This window comes from Jaculus jaculus, chromosome 1 (genome assembly GCF_020740685.1).
Source record: "Jaculus jaculus isolate mJacJac1 chromosome 1, mJacJac1.mat.Y.cur, whole genome shotgun sequence".
Taxonomy (NCBI): Eukaryota; Metazoa; Chordata; class Mammalia; order Rodentia; family Dipodidae; genus Jaculus; species Jaculus jaculus.
In genome coordinates, this window is record NC_059102.1 from 96,107,929 (window position 1) to 96,128,816 (window position 20,888).

Here is a 20,888-nt window from a genome sequence, read left to right on the forward strand (position 1 = left end):
TAGGCTCTTCTGAGTTTTCTATCACTTTTCTGATCCAGGCTATATGATCTCTATGTCTTTGAGATGGATAGCGAACGTCCCTGAGTGCCAAATGCACCATGCCCATTGACTGCAGTTGATAAAGTGTGTTGACTAATGTTGTATTCCAATGCCCAATGTTTGTGGGTTACAACATGAGGATCCACTCTGGAATACCTAATGCATGATGGAAATGTAGGCAGAGAAGTTGGAGGAAAAAGCTACCATGCAGATTTATAATTTGATTAGATTCTTATTTTTACAGCAATCATATAGCACTAAGGACTTCTTGGTTCTCTTGGAAGGTTACATATGGATTAAAAAAGTAAAATAAGTTGCATTTTCATTGGTGATTCTGGAGTATTTTTTGCAATATCCAAGGAATGATGTGTCTGCTAAGTATGTACAGAGAATTGTAGTTCTTAGGTTATACTTTTAATAAAAACCTCAGTTTTATAAGTATTACATTTTGGTGAAATATATGTAAGTCCAAAATCCAAGCTATATTGAGCAAAAAAAAAAAAAAAAAATTAAACAAGACACCTCCAGTCAAAAAGTACTTCACCAGTGTAGATGTTGCCATGCACAGCACACGGAGGAACAATAAGTGCTCTTGTGGGACCATGATCTCTGTGCTGAGATGAATTCAGTCTCACTGGAGCATGAGGAAAAGAAGCAGAGGAGTAGGCCATGGTTGTTAGCAGTGTACTTTGACCCTAAATGCAACGGTTTTACTTTTTCCTTTTGTCTTGTCCTTTTCTCCCTCCCTCTATAAGTATCATTGTGTTCAACTCTTTAAAACAAAAAAATTAACAAAACAAGGCAGGGTATCTTGCAGGCTGTAAGCTCTGAAAGTGCAGGCTGATTTAGTCACTCAAAGTTATACATTTAATTAATTCATTCTCATTGCTATTAAGTAATGTTCATCTATTTGACACCTACTTAAAACTAAAATTGAACAACTGATGTCAACAGCCATTTTAAAATCACATTGCACATATTAAAGATCTTATAAAATACTGTGAGTCAGACTCAGCTCCACTGAATATTCCAAGGTCCCCAAGTAAGCAAGTGGCAGGACTAGGGATGTCCCATTACACCATGTCTTATTCCACAGATGGTCTTGGTCCATCATCTACCCTAACTCAATGGCTTCTTCTCTGTTCGTGCACAGCATCAGCAGACCTAGGAGGAGGGAAGATGCTGCTCATAGCCATCCTTGGTTCAGCTGGAATGACGTGCCTCACAGTGCTATTGGCATTTCTGATCATGTTGCAACTGAAGAGAGCAAATGTCCAAAGGAGAATGGACCAGGCCTTCCAGAATGTGGTAGTACCTCATCTTTTCACTAGCTAATAAGTGCAGACCCATATCCAGGGAAATGTCTTTTTAAAGATGCAGACCATGAAAAGTACTTGCAAAGCCAATCATTCCCATTGGCATGTTTTGTTTTCTTTCCCTTTGGTTTCTATTATAAAATGGGAGACAAATAGCATGACTATATAATTTCTTGTCCAGACCAGTTTAGTGTAGTGTAGTGTAGTGTGTGTGTGTGTGTGTGTGTGTGTGTGTGTGTGTGTGTGTGTGTGTTTGAATGTAGAGGCCAAAGGACGGTTTCAAGTGTGCTTCCTCAGGAACACCTTCCATATTTTGTGGGAGACTGTCTCTCACTGGCCTGAAACTCACCTAATTAGGTTAGACCAGCTGGCCAGCAAGCCCCAAGGATCTTTCATTCTCTTCTTCCCAGATCTCGAGTTACAAGAGCATGCCATCTTGTCCCACATTTTTATATGAGTACTGGGGATCAAAGTCAGGTCCTCATGTTTGTAAGGCAAGCACATCACTGAGTGAGCTATCTCTATGGAGTGCTAGAGCAATGTTGAGAGTAAAAAGAATACACTTAACAATAATGCAAGAAACCAGGACTAAAAGAGGACTCCTCCATACAATGTGATATACTGTTGTCCTAATGATACATCAGCCAACTGAGGGTATAGTCTTGCGGTGGTGAATTTAGCATTCTTGTTAAGGATGACAAAACCAGACATCAACATGGCAGTTTAACAACGTAAGGCACTAAACAGGTTTCCACACATATTTCTTAGTTCTCATTTCTAAGATCTTCCTCAATCCCATTACCCAGAGAAGAACATGTCTCTCTCATCTTTGTGGTATGTCTGCAGTTAGGATTTGTGTAACTTAGTATTGCCTCATTCTACCTAGGTGAGTTAGGAGCATAAGTCAGCAAGATTGCACTGTAGCAGCAGTCCTTTTGGTATACTAAAGACTCGCTATTTCTGCAGTTTATATTTAATTAATCTGTGCTAGATTTTTATATATTCTATGTATAATACACTGAGCATAATGACACATTTCAAATGAGGTCTACTTTCACGTGCCTGAGTCCCCAATATTCCCTTCTGTGGAGGACAAGCAGAAAATCAGCCCCATGCCAGCGAGCCCAATTCAGACTGTTGCTGGAGGGAAGAGAATGTCAAGGGGTTGGGAATTATGGAGTTGTCATGATTTTAATGCTTTGTCACGATACCATCTGGAGCCATCTGAGTTCAGAAGTACAAGAGACACAGCTTGGCTGTCAATGCCAGTCAGGCTCGATCAGAGTGGGTTTCAGAAACTCTTAATATCAGGATGAGAGAGTGTGAGAGCAGCAAGAGTAGACCAGAGCTTAGATGAGGTCTAGGAGGAACAGACCAGAGCTAAGGTGAGGTCTAAGAGAATTAGACCAGAGCTAAGGAGAGGTATAGGAAGAAGAGATCAGAGCTAAGACAAGGCTAGGAGAAACAGACCAGAGCTAAGGTGAGGTCTAGGAGGAACAGACCAGAACTAAGGTGAGGCCCAGAAGAAACAGATGAGAGCTAAGGTGAGGTCTAGGAGGAACAGACCAGAGCTAAGGTGAGTCTATGAGGAACAGAGCAGAGCTAAGATGAGGCTATGAGGAACAGACCAGAGCTAAGGTGAGGTTTGGAGGAATAGACCAGAGCTAAGGTGAGGTCTAGGAGGAACAGACCAGAGCTAAGGTGAGGCTAGAAGAAACAGACCAGAGCTAAGGTGAGGTCTAGGAATGTTGCAGTCAAGTTCACATTGCTGGTAGACATCACCCAACCAACAGCAGCTTTATGTGTGTGTGTGTGGGGGGGTTGTTTTGGTTTACAGGCTTGAGGGAGAAACTCTATGATAGCAGGGGAACATAGTGGCATGAGCAGAGGATGGACACTATCTCCTGGCAAGGGAAACTGGCTATAATACCCATAAGCCCACCCCCAACAATACTCTGCCTCCAAGAGGTGTTAATTCCCAAATCTCCATCACTCGGAACCTAGCAATCAGAACACCTAAGTTTATGAAGGACACATGAATCAAACCACCACATTCCCATCCTGTCCCCCATAAACTGTTAACCATCCATTATGTAACATGCAATGCACTCAGTTCAATTTTAAAAGTCCTCATAGTTTTTATCAATCCTAATGATACTCAAACATTCCCATAGTACAAGAACTTTTAACTGAGCCATAATACCAAAAAAAAACCAAAAAACCAAAAACCCCATAATGTCACAGAATATATACTCACACTGCAAAATATGGCCCTGGGCATAGCAAAGAAATATTCAACCAATACAATATTTAAAACAACCAGGGCAAATATCAAACTCTATAGCTCCAAGTCCAACAACTCTAGTCAGTGACAAATCTTAAAGTCTGATAATTCTAACCACCAACAAGTCTCTGTAGTTCCAATTCTGCCCCTCCAGCTAGGCTACTCACAGTCCTGAAAAACTTCATCTGGGGCCGGCAGCTTTCCTTAGCAACCATCTCATGGTCCCAGTATCTCCACTGGGTCTCCTCTGCAACCCATGGTTAATCCTTATGGCTCCGTGGGGTCTCCATGCAGGCATCCAGCAAACCTGTTTTACACTGCCCATGGCCATTTCCAAAACACAAGACCATGCTGCAAATTCAATGACCCTCTTTTTACTGCATTTCTTAATTCCATAATACCAGGTAGGATGCCAATTTGTTAATCCAGAGGGGAATAAGCAGACTTTGAAGAACAGGACACTCTTTGAGCATTCAGCCCCCTTCAAAAGAGTCTACATTCTTCCTGTTGCTCCAGTGCAGAACAGCTGGCCCAATCTCAATGGTTGTAATTGCTCATATAGTTGGAGCTAAACAAGAAGCAGTTTTGGTCTAAAGATTTCTTTCTGTGCCATATCCCTCTGCTCACACAAGTCCATTTCTATGCACTGCAACCCTGCACCAGTTCTCAGGATATGGATAACAGCATGCCTCTGACACAAATTGCTTCTAGCCCAGTCCAAGAAAAGTTTTTTCTAATCCTCATTAGCCAAACCTCTCAGTCCATAGTTCTTACTGTATTCAGGTCCTTCAACTCTGACCAGAATAATCCATCAAGCTGTATTTATAGCACTGAGAGGCATCTCTTAGGCCAAGGATTCAAATCCTTCCACATTCCTCTTGGAAATCAACTCTAAAAGGCCAAAGCCACACAGTCATGTGTGTAGCAGCAATCCCACTCCTCAGTACCAACTTTAATGTTGCAGTCAGGTTTGCATTGCTGGTAGAAATCACCCAACCAAGAGTAGCTTGTAAGAAGAAAAGAGGTTTATTTTGGCTTACAGGCTCGAGGGAGAAGTTCCATAATGGCAGGGGGAAAGGATGGCATGAGCAGAGGGTGGACACCACCTCCTGGCCAACATCAGGTGGGCAACAGGTACAGGAGAGTGTGCCAAACACTGGCAAGGGGAAACTGGCTATAACACCCATAAGCCCACCCCCAACAGAAGATGATAATTCCCAAATCTCCATCAGCTGGGAACCTAGCACTCAGAACGCCTAAGTTTATGGGGGACACCCAAATTAAACCACCACAAGGAAGAATAGACCAGAGCTAAGATGAGGTCTAGGAGGAAAGGACCAGGGCTAAGATGAGGCTAGGAGGAAAGGACCAGAGCTAAGGTGAGGTCTAGGAGGAAGAAACCAGACCTAAAATTAGGCTAGGAGGAATGGACCAGAGCTAAGGTGAGGCTACAAGGAATAAACCAGAGCTAAGATGACCCTAGGAGGAATTGACCAGAGCTAAGGTGAAAGTAGTAGGAATAGACTGGAGATTAGATGAGCCTAGGAGTGCTTCCTGTATGACACATCCTGTGACTATTTCACAGAGGATCTTCCAGGACTTTCCAAACCAGAACCACACATCCAATCACTACACAGCAGAATGGAAAACTCAAGTATGACTAAGTGGGAATGAAAACACCTGGTGTTCTCTTTCTGTCTCAGCTTTTGTAGGCTCTGCAGATGGATAAGCTTGTGCCCCTTGCTGTCCCATAGGCAGCTGGCTCATGGGAGGGGGCTTGGGAGATGAAACCCACTCCTATCCTCATTCTAGAAATGAAGACATCATTTCTTTTATTTCATGTGATATGGGTACAAGCCAGAATATGCAATATACCTTAAAATAATGAAAAAATTCCTGACATGAAAATCATGAAAAAATTATTTTTCCAGAGGGAAGAACCAGCTGTGCAGTTCAACTCAGGAACTCTGGCCCTGAACAGGAAGGCCAAAAACAACCCGGATCCCACAATTTATCCAGTGCTTGACTGGAATGACATCAAGTTTCAAGATGTGATTGGGGAGGGCAACTTTGGCCAGGTCCTGAAGGCACGCATCAAGAAGGATGGGTTAAGGATGGACGCTGCCATCAAGAGGATGAAAGGTCAGTGCTTAGAAGACAAGAGTCAGCATTTCACAGGGTGGAGAGAAACTTGAATTCCTGTCAAAGTCTTTCATCTGTGGCCTTACATCCTTTAAACCCAAAGTTGGCCTGGTGACAGATGTGGCTGCTCTGTGCAGCTGGAGGTGATACTTTGAGGTCGGATCTGTGACAGACAGCATCAGGATATAGATAAGGACAACCAAGGTAGGAGCCATTGGGGATATGTGCGCTTCAGGTGCTGCTAATTTGGGGAAGCATCATTATTTCTCATAATGTAACTATTCTCAAAATTGGGTTTCATCAGAATCATGTGGAAGACTTGTTTGCAAGCACACTGTTTGCCTTACCCTACTTTGGCCCCCACCTGTTACCCTGGCTTAGTCTCAGTTTCAGTGTGAGCAGAGTCATAGAATTTATATCTCTGATTAATATCCAAGTGAGGCTAACACAGTATATTCATAGGTTATCTGCCTCAGTATTCCTGGAGACAGTGTTAGAAATGTGCCCACTTGGACTTCTCCACCCTCATGTTCTACTACGTCCTGCTTTTTAGGATCTAGGTACATGAAGAGTAAGAATCTGTCACTTCCTCCATAGTTCCTCTGTATGTTCAAGTCCAAAAGCCACTGGCATGAATCAAGCCCTTTCCATCTGTGTTCATCTCAGAATGCTTGGCAGCTGTCTTGTAATAAGATTAAATAGTAAACATCTGAAAAAGCTGAAGGACAAGGTCATTGGCATTGTCTGTCTTCTCTTATATGCTCCATGCCTGGCATGGCTGTGAAGCTACTTTTACAGCAAATGTACTAAAAAGGGGGTGGGGGGAGTTAGAGTAAGAATATAGCTAAGCACTGTTGCTTTGCGGCTCTGCATTAGGGCTCTCCAGAAGACTGATGGATTATTCTACTTCTTGACTGTAGTATTGAACCCGAGATGAGCATTAACTGTAAATATTCTCAAATCCTCTATGTTATAAATATGGTTAGGAAAATCACATCAGGAAATAAAATATGATCTGTGCTTAGAGGTAACAGTTTCTGTTTCTCTGTTTTTTTTTTTGTTGTTGTTGTTGTTGTTGTTCTTGTTGTTTGTTTGTTTGCTTTTTGCTGAGACAGTGGCTCACTTTGTAGCTCTGGCTAGGCTCAAACTCATGGCAATCCTTCTGCCTTGGCCTCCCAAGTACTGGGATTATAGGAATGAGTCATGCTGCTTACTTTAAGCAGTGATGTTTAAAATAAATATAAGCAAATAAACTAACAAAAACTTGCTTAATAGCTACAAATTCCTGTTCTGTTTTGTTTAATCTTAGGGAGTTTGGAGAACAGGGAAAATAGTACAGAACCTTATGACAACAGTCTCTTTGGGGATCTCATCTGAGCCTGGTTTTGTACGCCATGAAGAGGTTAACCAGGCTCCAGGGCAAAATATTTCTGCAGATTAAGTGGTATATCTGAGTGAGGGCAGTTACCAAAGAGAATAACCTTATTATATAAAATTTTATTTTGAAAATGTTCCTAAGGCATTGACTGTCAGGGCCGGACACACAAAGAGAAGCTCCTACAATAGGAACAGGACTTGGAATTTCCTGTCAGTCAGTCTTACAGATGCCATTAGCCTACCTGACATGTTGCTACAATCTTCCAGCTATTCAAGTATGTAGACAGCCCTCAGTGTTACTTGACCATGTTACTTTTCTAAAGCCAGTGATAGCACTATAACCCTCACAGCTGACCAGTCTGTTTGAGCATCTACCAATAGCCTTTTCCCCAGTCCAGTGCCCAGTGGTTCTCCCTCTGGTCAAAGTGCTAGTGGGGAAAGAGGGCAGCAAGCATAGAAAGAAGTGAAGTTCAGCTTCCTGACTACAAAACGCCTGTTATAAAATGTCACTGGGAGTACAGTGGTTTTCATCCAGGGGTGATTTTGCCCCTTGAAAGGACTGGGGGTGCCTGGCAATATCTGGATATTTTTGCTGGGCTCCTGGTAACTAGCAAGTAGAGGTCAGGGATGCTATTGAACATCCTGCAGTGCATAGGGCAGCCCCTAATAGCAAGTAATTACCAGCTCACAGTCAACAGGGCTGAGGTTGGGAAGCTCTGCTCTTTTGAATGTACCTAATGGTGACTGAGTATACCTGGAGGCTGTGGGGGAAGAAGGAACAATGGCTTCTGGAAAGGTACAATGAAGCAGGATCACAACCATTGACTTCCTTTCCAGAATATGCTTCCAAAGACGATCATAGGGACTTTGCTGGAGAACTAGAGGTTCTTTGTAAACTTGGACACCATCCAAATATCATCAATCTTTTGGGAGCATGTGAACATCGAGGTAAGGTGCTCTTGTCTTGTTTTTCCTGGCAGATTGTTAAAAATAAAACAAGAACATTCCATAATGAAAGTAGGAAAGATAGTAATCTTAAGAATATTGACGGTTTTTTGTTGTGTTAATCAGTCTGAATATCCAGTTCATTTGTGGACTGTGCTAAGGGAGGGAAGTGCTGAAGCTAGATTACTTGCCATCAGGTGTGAATGTCTATGCTTTACAAATTACACCATCCTTACTAACCCAGGGACTCTCTTGACTAATAGCAATACTGTGGAAGTGTGGGGAGCCTTGACCACCAGGAAGAGTGGAGTGCATTGGTTCTCTCTAATTGTTTTTCATTGCTCCTTGAAACCCAAGGAGTGGGTATTCTGAGTTTCGAAGCCTGCAATGCCAATAATGTGCTGTAATATGAAAGCACTGGTGTTTGGATTAAACAATAATCAGCTTATCTAGTTGATAGTTCTGTTTTTATCCAAAGTATTTTCATGTACAGTTACAATGGAGTTTTACAATTACTCTTTTACCCATACTTTTAAATTTATGAATCCAAATGATGTGTATAGCTGTGGGGTAGATCACAACAAAAATCTTTTGAGTTTACCTCTGCATGCATTCTATGTGGGTTTGTAGTTATTGCTTTTATGCTTAAATTTAAGATCATGGAAAAGTTTGTTTCTATGAAAAGCTCCTGCCATATTTATTTATAACCTTGACAACCTTTCATTGACTTTTGCAGCAAAAACATCAACAATAGAAAAAAGATGACTTCCATTTCCTCAATTTATTATACTAAAAATATGGATGCTTTACACAATATATCATTCTGTGATCCAATAAGGCTGTAATTCTGAAATGCAGACCATGTCCCATACACTAAATAATGAAGTAATGACATTTGTTTTTGAGTGATTTCCTGAAAACAGTAATTGGTGAGATAACAGTAAAGTTAAAAAAATAAAGGCCATCAACAACAAAAAAAATGCCTGAAATTTTTGCTCCATTATTACATTAGCACATAATTGCTTCAGTCTTATAATTTATAATTCAGTAAATATGTAATAAAAGACATTCATACATGTATGCCATAACTCATATCTATCTTTACTTAAAATACAATGAATCCAGGATTCCTCTTCCTCTCTTCTTTCCTTCCTTCCTCTTTCCTTCCTTTCTTTTTGTCTTTCAATTTCTTAAAATATCTTTATGTTCAAAACCATTCAATATTTTATAATGCTGCCTTGCCAAAATATCTTTAGGGACTGGAGAGTAGCTCATCAGTTAAGGTGCTTGCCTACAAAGCCTAAGGACCCAGGTTCAATTCCCCATTTCCATGTAAAGCCAGATGCAGAAGGTGGCCTATACATTTGGGGTTTGTTTGTAGTGGCTAGAAGCCCTGGGGTGCCCAGTCTCTCTTTCCCCCTCTCTCTTTCTGCCTCTCTATCTGCCTCTTTCTCTCTCTTACACTTTATCAAATAAATAATAAATAAATAAATACATTTTTTTAAAAAAAAAACCTCTTTAAAGACAGGAAAATCACTTTACTGTTCACTGAACTTGAAGATCAATTTTTTTAACCAAAGGGGTAAAAAATAGAATGGAAAAGAAGAGAAATAATTTAATATCAAAAAAACACATTAAAGCCATACCACACTTTTTCCAGGAACATTTTTTTTCCCCTAAACATTTAAGATTGTTTTGTTTCTTTAAGTAAAATGTAAGGTTTCTTTCCATGTGTACACATATATGCCTCTGTGGGTGTGTGGGTGTGTGTTCATACACATGATGAGGCTGTGTTTGTGTAAGGGTGAGGGGTGTGTATGTGAAGCAGGAGGTCAGCACTGTCTTTTAAGTTGGCCTCCATCTTAGTTACGTGAGATAGGGTCTCTCGCTGAACCCAGAGCTCCCTGATTCCATGAGACAAGCTAGTCCACTAGCTCAAGGACTCCTCCTGTCTCTGCCTCCCCAGCATTGAGATTGCAGGGATCCCTCCATGCCAGCATTTTTCATAGGTGCTGAGAATCCAAACTCAGGTCCTCCCCAGCCCCCAAAGCAAAATGTCATTGTGACTAGACTATTGGCCAGTGACTTAATCAGCACCTGGTGACTTGATGGACCCTGGGAGGAAGAGAAGGCGAGGGAGAGAGTCACCTGTTGTGGGCGTGTCTGCCTCACTATTCTCACTGTTGCTAGAGGCTGACCAGAGAAACACTAAGTCCTGTGTTCTTGAATATCAAATACAAAATCAAAACTTCTATGAAGAAGGTGGTCTATGTGAGGAAGAGAATGCTTTGAGTTCCTCCCACTGGCATTTGAGTGCTGCTAGAAGCATTTCAGGAATGCCCCCCGGAATTCCACAAGGCAGGGCCCCTCACCTCCCTCCAGTCCCTGAGCATCACCGCTAGAGGAGTTTCTTTTGGACAGAATGGAGTTTAAGTGAGTCCCAAAGATAACAGCACATCTCAAGGCTATCACAGCTGCTTCGTCACGGGGAAGGTGACCCTCTCGCCCTGTCCCTCAGGCTACTTGTACCTGGCCATCGAGTATGCCCCCCACGGAAACCTGCTGGACTTCCTGCGCAAGAGCCGCGTGCTGGAGACGGACCCTGCATTCGCCATCGCCAACAGCACGGCCTCCACGCTGTCCTCCCAGCAGCTTCTTCACTTCGCCGCAGATGTGGCCCGGGGCATGGACTACCTGAGCCAAAAGCAGGTGTGCTCAGACGACCCTCTCCTCTGGATGGGGACTTTCCCGTGTCAGCATGACTCTGTTGCTATCAGCCTTTCTCCTTTGATTCCTTCTTACAGTCTCCTCAAATTTAATATTGATTGACATAATGCCCAGGGCTGACAGTGTGCTTGCTAGTGGGTTTTGTGACATGCATTTGGTGAGTTGGCCTGAAAAACAGCTTGGTTTGCATCCAAATACTGCACAATAGCAGAGGTGCTACTTTGCAACCAGAAGATTCAAGGACCTGTGTACTTCCCATTCCTGAAATTATTCTTCCAGGATGTGGTGGGGTCACTTGGCAGAGTCCACTCACCCTCTACAAGTTGTGGAGAGGTACTATAAGGGACCTGGATTCTGATATTCTGATGACTTTCAAAGCCCCTTCTATTTCTTCTGCATTTTCCAAAGCTCCTGTCCCCGGGGCTTTGTTAACAAAATGAAGACAAAAAAGCAAATACTATTCTGAAAATAACATGTCATTTTACAAATTTCAGTTTATCCACAGAGACCTGGCTGCCAGAAACATTTTAGTTGGTGAAAACTATATAGCCAAAATAGCAGATTTTGGACTGTCACGAGGTCAAGAAGTTTATGTGAAAAAAACAATGGTAAGTGCAGACTACAGAGATGGACAAAACAGTTTCCAAGCGTCCCCCTCTCCTCATGACATTTCCTTAGAACACCATTGCTTATGGTGACAGATGCATCTGACCATGTCCTAGCAAATACTGTGTGGCTCTGCCAGCATTCTGTTCTATCAAATGCCTAATGCCATACAGATGTCAGTAGGACAGAGTCCCCTTATTCATAAAAAGAACTTAAAAATGGACTCACATAGGAAGTCAAGGATGATTTGTTGAAGTCACATGTCAGGGTGAAGAAGAGGGAAGAGGAGGAAAGTTACATCTTTAATGGAACACAAGAAAAAGATAGACCTTATAGGACGAGGTAGGCACACTGGGAAAGAGAGGCAGGTTTCCAGGGTGTCTGTTCTTTGTAGCTGTATTGAATGAGAGAAAATTGCCCTCCTCTCAGAGCGGCATAGATTTTTGCATAAAGATTCCATCATTTTAGACCAACCAAGGAGGAAATATTTAATGTCAATTTCATTTGGTTTAGTTGGTAGTCCACTGAGAGTGGCTTTAGGTTGCCCAGAACTCAAGATGTGTCTACTATTGCATCCATTTACCCTTTGCTTTTATCAGCTTTGGGAAGAAGGCCTCATTGCATTTACTGCTGTCTGTTTGCCTTTAGATGAGTAGCCATTTTAAAGATCCTGCAATTGGTTCCTTTCTTTCTTTGTTCCCTCCCTCCTTCCTTCCTTCCTTCCTTCCTTTCTCTCTCTCTCTCTCTTTCTTTCTTTCTTTCTTTTTAATTAGTTTAGTACACAGTGTGTATACAGCCATGTTGGTACCATTGTTAGCCTCTTCCCTGTCCTCCCCCCTCTCTGCAGGGACCCTCATCCTCATTGGGGAATGTGGGTCATTCATTGTGGGATTAGCCATCAGTTATGGGTAAGAGGCAATGTCTTTGTGCATAATGTCCCAACTTGTGGGTCTAACAATCTTTCTGCCCCTTTTCCACAAATTTCCCTGAGCTTAGTGGTTAAGGTGCTTGTCTGCAAAGCCAAATGACCCAAATTCAAGTCTCCAGGACCCACATAAGCAAGATACACAAGGTGCTGCATGCATCTGGAGTTTGTTTGCAGTGGCTGGAGGCCCTGGCATGCCCATTCTCTCTGTCTGTGTATCTCTCTCCCTCTCTCTTTGAGGTAAATACATAAAAAGGAGAGTATGGACTCTATAGAGACTAACTAATAAACTAAAGAAAGAGAATGAAGGGCTGGAGAGATGGCTTAGCAGTTAAGCGCTTGCCTGTGAAGCCTAAGGAGCCCGGTTCGAGGCTCGATTCCCCAGGACCCATGTCAGCCAGATGCACAAGGGGGCGCACGAGTCTGGAGTTCATTTGCAGTGGCTGGAGGCCCTGTCACGCCCATTCTATCTGTCTCTACCTGCCTCTTTATCTCTCTGTCACTTTCAAATAAATAAATAAAAATAATTTTAAAAAAAAGACAGAGAATGAAAACTCAAGGCTAGAGGATGAAGATCTGGATGGTCCTTTAATTCTAACCAGGGATTTAGACAGTCAGTTTAGGACTTGATCTTAGAACACATGATCTAAATAACTTAAAGAAAAGATTCACTTAGAGCTGCCATTTAAAGCAATCATCCTATGTAAAGAACAGATTGTTAGAAACTGAGGCAGATAAGCAGAGGTCAGTGAAGAGGTGGCTGTCACCAAGCATGGGGCAATGGTAGCACTGGACTCTTTTAGACACAGCAAAAAAATGAAAACCATGAAAGAGAACATGGGGCTTAGCAAGTGTGAGGTCAGAAGCTTAGGAGAGCCGAGTTACTATGGAGCACTCTTTACATTCCTGAGCTGCGTAGCAGAGTGAGCTAGAGGAGTAGGTATAATATGGAGCAGGAAAGAAAAGGAAGGTCTGTGTGAGAAAGAATGCCTGCAGTAGAGAGCCTAAACGTTCCCGATTTTGTCCCACCCAGTGGCTAATGCACACTGAATGCCACTGTTAAAAAAGTCTGGGCATAGGCTAAAGAGATCTCTCAGTAGTTAAGGGTTCTTGTTGAAAACCTGGTGGCCTGGGTTTGATTCCCCAGTACCCATGTAAGTCAGAGGCACAAAGTGGCACATGTGACTGGAATTCATGTACAGTATCAGGAGGCTCTGGTATGCTCTCTCTCTCTCCCCCTCTTTCTCAAATAAATAAAAATATATTTTTTTAAAAGTCTGGGTACATCTCTGGGAGGGAGGGATAAATGTCTTAACAAGCCATATGATTCCTGGGGTGTGTAGGGAGCTTAAGATCACAGAGAATTTCAGGAAAGTAAGAATAAAACTGGGGGCTGGAGGGATAGCTTAGTGGTTAAGGCATTTGCCTGCAAAGCCAAAGGACCCAGGTTTGAATCTCTAGGACCCATGTAAGCCAGATGCACAAGGTGGCACATATGTCTGAAGTTTGTTTGCCGTGGTAGAGGCCCTGGCACACCCATTCTCTCTCTCTCTCTCAAATAAATAAAATTTAAAAAAAAATTAAAGAAAAACTGAAGGCAAGGTTTATAATGTCCAGGCCACATCTCATGATGCCCAATCTGGACACAAGAAGTCAAGAAATGGGCTGTTCCGGGCTGGAGAGATGGCTTAGCGGTTAAGCGTTTGCCTGTGAAGCCTAAGGACCCCTGTTCGAGGCTCGGTTCCCCAGGTCCACGTTAGCCAGATGCACAAGGGGGCGCACGCGTCTGGAGTTCGTTTGCAGAGGCTGGAAGCCCTGGCGCGCCCATTCTCTCTCTCTCTCCCTGTATCTGTCTTTCTGTCTGTGTCTGTCGCTCTCAAATAAATAAATAAAAAATTTAAAAAAAAAAAAAGAAATGGGCTGTTCCCTGTGGCCCAAAATACTTTCCTCCTCATTCATCTAACAATGCTTAGGGGAGCTCAGGTGTCCCTTCCCTTTGAAAATCTCCCCCTTCACCTCCAGGCAGTTGGTCTTTCCCATGCTAGGCTGGTGTCCCCATTACCCCTTCCCACATTACAAGTACATCCTCACTTTCTATGCCAATACATGTGTGGATAAATTCACATAAGACTGTCACAGGGAGCCCTGTTTGCCTATCTTTGAATGTGAAAACATGCCTGTGGCTGTGTTGTAGAGTTTCACATTGCTGGGATGAACATCCAAACCAGCCACAGCTTATAGGAGGGAGGGGTTTATTTCAAGCTTACAGATCCAGGGGGAAGTTCCATCAGTGGTGGAAGAAGCTGCTTGCATGCATACATCTGAGCAGGAAGAAACCATTAATCCAGCAACCGTCTATGAGCACAAAACTGGGAGCAAATAGTGGGGGGGAACCCAGGCAGAGCTCAACCTCTTTGCATACCTTTGGGCCAGAAAATCAGATCGGCCCCCAAACACACCTTAGGGCTAGACTCCAGGATCCATCCCATTGACACCTCTTCCAGCCAGGTGTCCAGAGATCCAAGTTACAAGCTTTATAAAACACCCGAGTCTATGGGGCACATACATTCAGAGTACCACAGGCTAGAAGTTCACACTCCATGTTTCTGTTGTACATCACACCTGTGGTTATAAATGAGGCTCCATGTGTGCCTGAGGAGCCACAGTCCTGATCACCAAGAGTCTCATGCATAGCCCCTGCCCTGTCTAAGTGGTGTCTCTCTCTTCTCTCCAGGGAAGGCTCCCTGTGCGCTGGATGGCCATTGAGTCCCTGAACTACAGTGTATATACAACCAACAGTGATGTGTGCGTAAGCTCTTTACTGCTAAGAGATTTTTTTCCCAGAAAAAAATAAACAGGAATAGCCTGTCTATCTATGGAAGAAAGATATTCAGACTGAATGAAGCCATAGAGCAGTTTCCAGTATAAAAATGACTGGTAGTAGGTTCCAGGCTTTCTTTACCCAACAGAATGTTTAAGGGGTAAATTCTTGACTTCTAAGGGAGAAGGGAATATGGACCTTTCTGTAACTCTACTCCATCAACTTAGCTCAGAAGAAGCACCCCTGACAGGTATAAGGCCACTGGCGGGCCATCTCTGCTTACAGCCTTGAAGGCTTGGTCTGGCAGTACAGACAGGGTTGGGATAGATTTAAATGAGCATTTCTTCCACCACATTTGGAAGAGGAGAAAGTGAGGCCTTGGGGTGGTAGTGACTTGACCCTATGGGAGGTCTTGCTTAACCTGGGAAGGGGAAGAGGCTGGCAGTGACTGTACCTAACTGTGCCTTTCATGTGATCTGTGCAGAACTTTGGCTGTTCTCACGTAAGTGGTCCCACCTTGTTCTATAATTTGTCCCATATCACCCAGGTATTAGGTGGCAGAGAAGGGATTTAACTCTATGCTTTCAACCTTTTCATTCATTGACAAAAGGTGTGTCGCCAGGGTTTGGGGCCAGAACAGCTAGCTGATCACTGGTTTTGTACTGTTCTTCTTACAGATGGTCCTATGGTGTGTTGCTCTGGGAGATTGTTAGCTTAGGTGAGTATCTAATTTACCTACCAGGTTAGATCCCGGGCAGCAGAAACGGATCCTCCAGTATTTCCTCCTAACCCACAGGACAGAATTTCATTCACACAGTGCCACCAGAAATAACATGAAACTGCACATTCGTAGGTTTTCAAACCTAAGTATAGTTGTTCCCATTCTCCTTTTCAAAGTATATTAACATACTTAATGCTGATGATCTAGTGACCATGAACTTCATTACAGGTTGGGCAAAAATGTCTTAGTGCTATAACGCTTATGTTTATAACTTTATATGGAACACTATGTAGATATTAAAATCCATTTTGAAGGATATTTAGTAGCATGTGAAAAATGTGTGCCCCAAGGCAAACATTTCATGTATATCTAATGATGTCAGGGTTTTTTTTTTAAATGTTTTGTTTATTTTTTGAGGTAGGGTCTCAATTTATTCCAGGTTGACCTCGTATTCACTATGCAGTCTCAGGGTGGCCTCAAACTCTCAGTGATCCTCCTACCTCTGCGTCCCAAGTGCTGGGATTAAAGGTGTGCGCACCACACCCAGCCCATGATGTTAGTTTTATAATTAAGTTTTAATGCCAGGTGTGGTGGCACACGCCTTTAATCCCTCGGGAGGCAGAGTTAGGAGGATTGCCATGAGTTCAAGGTCACCCTGAGACTACATAGTTAATTCCAGGTCAGCCTGAGCCAGAGAGACCCTACCTTGAGAAAAAAAAAAAAAAAAGTTTTAAGAAACCTGTAAGGTACTGCACAGAGGAGTAATAAGAGCTTTTGTGGGTTTCATATATATATGTGTGTATATATATATATATATATATATATATATATATATATATATATATACACACACATATTGTATTCTGAGTTTTCTAACATAAATATATATTGTTCTTCCAATTAAAACTACAAAGTAACTATTACTGAGAAATTAGGTATTGCGTAAGTACAGGCTTCCAATTAGAAAATTAGCTCAAAGGATACACTGTGCTGGTAGTCATCGGAAGGAGCAGCAGCCCCATGAGGAGCAAGGCCTTGGAGGGTGTTTCCTCTGAGGGAATACCAGTAACGTACTGTGATGTGTGGTCACACTGCTGTATAGTCAGTGGCTTCAGTCCTGCTCAGGGTCTAGCAAGGCATTGAAGGAGGGAACAGGATGCTCACTCTCCTCGTCTCTTCCCTTCCTTCTGTACTTGTGAGAGCCCACTTCCTGTCTTCCAGGTGGCACCCCTTACTGTGGGATGACATGCGCAGAGCTTTATGAGAAGCTGCCCCAGGGCTACAGGCTGGAAAAGCCCCTCAACTGTGATGATGAGGTGTAAGTCAGGCCTCACAGGGCCATTTTATCTTCACCTTTCTTTCTCCTGTGCGTCTAATGGAGAAGTCATCTGCTACATAAACACACCCCCAGACTGTTATGTAATGGGCAAGAAGTAGCAGCTTTCCAGGCACAAAAATCTAAGCCGACTTCCAGGTGTGATTTTTTTTTTTTTAAGAAGGTTAAAATGAAGACGGGTAACAAATTCAGAAAAGTATAAATAAGTTCATGAGATTATTTATGTATAAGCAAATGTGTGCAACTTCCTTATTTATGTTGGAGATAAAGATTTCAGAATTGTACCTTTAAGAAAGATAGATGTTGGTCATACTCTTGCTTCTACTGAGGTTATTTTTCATGAGCAAGAATTATTCTGAGAAGAATAATTTACATGAGCGATATCTCCACTTCAGACCTAGCTATTGGTAGGAGCTCCTAGCTGGCATGATTTGAAAAGTGTTGCACTTGGCTAAGGTTGCAAATAATTTATTGTTAAGACTGTACCACTACAGGACTGAGAAAGGTGCTGATCATAATGTCACTGGTATAACAAGTGCAGATGTAGGTCATCTTGTGTAAACCAAGATGGTCTTGGACTATTTGGACCATTAGACAAAGTCCCTCAAAATTCACCTTTGGAAACTCATTCTATAAGGAGAGTTTTAGCTGTTAAGAAATGTTTTATAAAGTTCAAAGCATTCTGGAACCTCTGAACGTAGGCTGATAGCTAGTATCTTGTGTGCACATAAGAAACCCTGAGGGATTTGTTAGGTGTGTGGCTGGTAAGTCACACATGCATCCTGACTCTTGGTCAAGGACAGTTCCCTAGGGATTCACATTTCTATAACACATTTCTGTCTTAGTCCAGTGTTTCCCAAAGTGTGTTCAACAACACCTGGCAATGATACAAGGAGAAGGAAGCTCTGTGTCGGTCAGACCGTTATAATGAATTGTTAGAAAGCGGCAGCTTATCAATGGAAGTGTATTTCTCACAATTCTGAGGAGCAGGGAGTCCAACATCAGAGGGCCAGAGGATCAATGTCTGGTGTCATGAATGATGACTGTCAAATGTCCAGTCCATTGCACCAGTTAAAGAGGCTATTTGTCTGTTTTAATATATGGACTTCTAATATCCTGCCTCCATGAGGGAGATGCACCACAGCATTTTATAAGAGACATAGCATGTTGAGAGATACAGTGTGGTGGTTTGAACTAGATGTTCCCCATAAACTCAGTAGTTCAAGAGAGGTACTGTCCCAGACACATGACTTGGTTAATTCTTTATGATGAGAATAGTTGAGACCAAGATCCTGCAAGAATGGCATCCAGGGTCTGCCCTAGATATGCTGAAGAAGAAGGGGCTGTGGACTGGGAGGAAGGACACATAGTGGAGACTTCCTTGGCACAATGCTTCCATCTTCTCATGGCCATTTTTTACAGTCATACAGAGGTGGCTGACTTTTGTCTCTTTTTTCCAGCCCCATGCTAACATGCTCAGGTCCGAAGCACAGTCAGAAGTAACCCATTAACTCTTTTGCTTTCAAAGGTATGATCTAATGAGACAATGCTGGCGGGAGAAGCCTTATGAGAGGCCATCATTTGCCCAGATATTGGTGTCCTTAAACAGGATGCTAGAAGAACGAAAGGTGAGCATACAGTTTGAGACAGGAGTCTTTAGCTGGATTCTTGATGTTCCCAAGATGGCTAATTAGAAGTCCATTTGACGAGTTCTTCTGGACATAGCTGAGGTATTACAGGGGCATAAAGGATGTACCCCTCGATTCTTAAGGAGGTACAGTTTTGACAGAAATAAAACTTCTGTACACAGCCTGTTATAGCTAGGAGGAATCTTAATTATATGTATGCCTGGCCCTTCAATTTCATGATGAAGAAACAAAGAGATAAAAGTAACTTGTCCAAGAACAATAGCTAAACCTTACAGGATACCACAAGAAGAGTCAAACATTCAATAAAAAATAAATCTAGGGCTGGCTCTTCAGTTTAAGGTGCTGGATTCCAAAGCTTGGGTTTGATTCCCCATACCCACATAAAGCCAAATGTTTAAAGTGGTGAGTATATGCATCTTGAGATTGTTTGTAGTGGATAGAGGCCCTGGAATCTCCATTCATTCTCATTCATTTTTTTCTCTCTTTCTTTCTTTTTGTCTCTCTGCTTGCAAATAGATAATAAATAAATAAATTAAAAACAAAAAAAATAAATAACTTCTAAAAGGCTGTGCAAACCTGGAGGTCAACAGACAAGTAAATCTAGCTTAATAAAACAGATGTTTAATGTCATCAAAACCTAGTGGTACTTCAACCAGGAATCTGGGTGGGAGGCAGGCAGGGAGAGGTAAGTATGAGATGTGGACAGAGAAAGGCCACTAAAGTCTTTGACCTTGTCAGGGGACCCATGAGAAACCAGAAGAAAGGGAAGCACAGAGTCAGGAACACAGAATGTAGGAACTCTTACTTGTAGAAGCTGAGGGTTGCATTTCAGGAAAAATGTCATAAAAACAACAGAGGGACTAAAGACAGAAAAGTGTCCCCAAGTATATAAGTTAAGACAAGCTAAGAAAATCAGAGTCTTGGTGTAACTTCTCCAGCAGAGGCAGAACCAAGGCAGAGGGTTCTGAACCTTTCTCATTCTTGCAGACCTACGTGAATACCACACTATATGAGAAGTTTACCTACGCGGGAATTGACTGCTCAGCTGAAGAAGCAGCCTAGGCCACAGCGCCGACAAGGAAGTACTGTTTCTCTCCACTGGCACCACAGAGCCTTGATACCAGCACTAAGCAACAAGCCTCAGTCAAGAGCTGTGATACGCACGTGTATATATGTTTCTATATGTCTGGGACCTTCAACACAAAACCCATGTGGATCTGTAGTATGTTTGGACTCCAATATGACTGTATATACTGTTTTGAGTCCTGAAGTCAGAATGGCTATTTGTAGTTTCATATAATATATTTTTCTAAAAATATAGACTTCATAGGAGGCATGAGTACTGTTACTGTAATGCATCACTTGTTATTGTCCTAGATATTTTTGGTATTTACCTTGATAATTGAATGCTATAAAATGTTGCCATGTAGATGTAAAATACTGTTAATAATCCTAACATTTCCCTTGATAGCACAGGTCAGAAAAGTGAGGGACATGCATAAGTTCTAATAGAAAATGGGTTACTATTTAAGAAGCTGAAAGAGACAAAGAAGTTCTCTCAGTGTGTCCTTCACCTGTAGAAGTCAGTTCAATTTCAATTGTTCATATGAAACTTTGCCTTGTGTTTCTATAGTGCACAAGTCATTCAAGAATGTTAACATCTGAAAAAAAAACTCTTAGAAAACTAAGAATGTATAGAGAAGTATAAAGTCAATAAATAAATTCATGGGATTTATTTTTATTTTCCCTGGTAATACTTTGCCTATTTTAAAAAATATAATCCCAGGAATGACATGTAACATTTATCATACTGAATGACTCACCCCACATGCAATGCACACTGTATAAAGTTACAATGTGAGTTCAGCTATGAGTTTACCACTTATGCAGTAGGCATATCTTGCCCTGGGATCATACTGTATGTGAATAAATGACTTGCCTGCCCATATTCTATCCCACAGTGTACCTCTTAGGTATTGGAAAATATCTTTGTTATATTT

The 20,888-nt window shown here is 42.2% G+C and overlaps 1 protein-coding gene across 2 annotated transcripts in view; it reads left to right on the plus strand.

Moving 5' to 3' along the window:
- Positions 1–20,634, plus strand: part of Tek (TEK receptor tyrosine kinase) — a 142,904-nt gene extending 122,270 nt beyond the window's left edge. Inside the window, exons 14-23 of one of the 2 annotated variants that reach the window (XM_004658392.3) lie at positions 1,193–1,347; positions 5,571–5,781; positions 7,996–8,106; positions 10,622–10,812; positions 11,325–11,438; positions 15,096–15,166; positions 15,860–15,900; positions 17,125–17,221; positions 18,768–18,867; positions 19,876–20,634. In XM_004658392.3, the coding sequence (XP_004658449.2) occupies positions 1,193–1,347; positions 5,571–5,781; positions 7,996–8,106; positions 10,622–10,812; positions 11,325–11,438; positions 15,096–15,166; positions 15,860–15,900; positions 17,125–17,221; positions 18,768–18,867; positions 19,876–19,950 (1,166 nt within the window). In that variant the 3' untranslated portion in view covers positions 19,951–20,634. The remainder of the gene's footprint in view (positions 1–1,192; positions 1,348–5,570; positions 5,782–7,995; positions 8,107–10,621; positions 10,813–11,324; positions 11,439–15,095; positions 15,167–15,859; positions 15,901–17,124; positions 17,222–18,767; positions 18,868–19,875) is intronic. The other variant, XM_004658393.3, reaches the window with a different exon arrangement.
- The last annotated feature ends 254 nt before the right edge of the window (positions 20,635–20,888 follow it).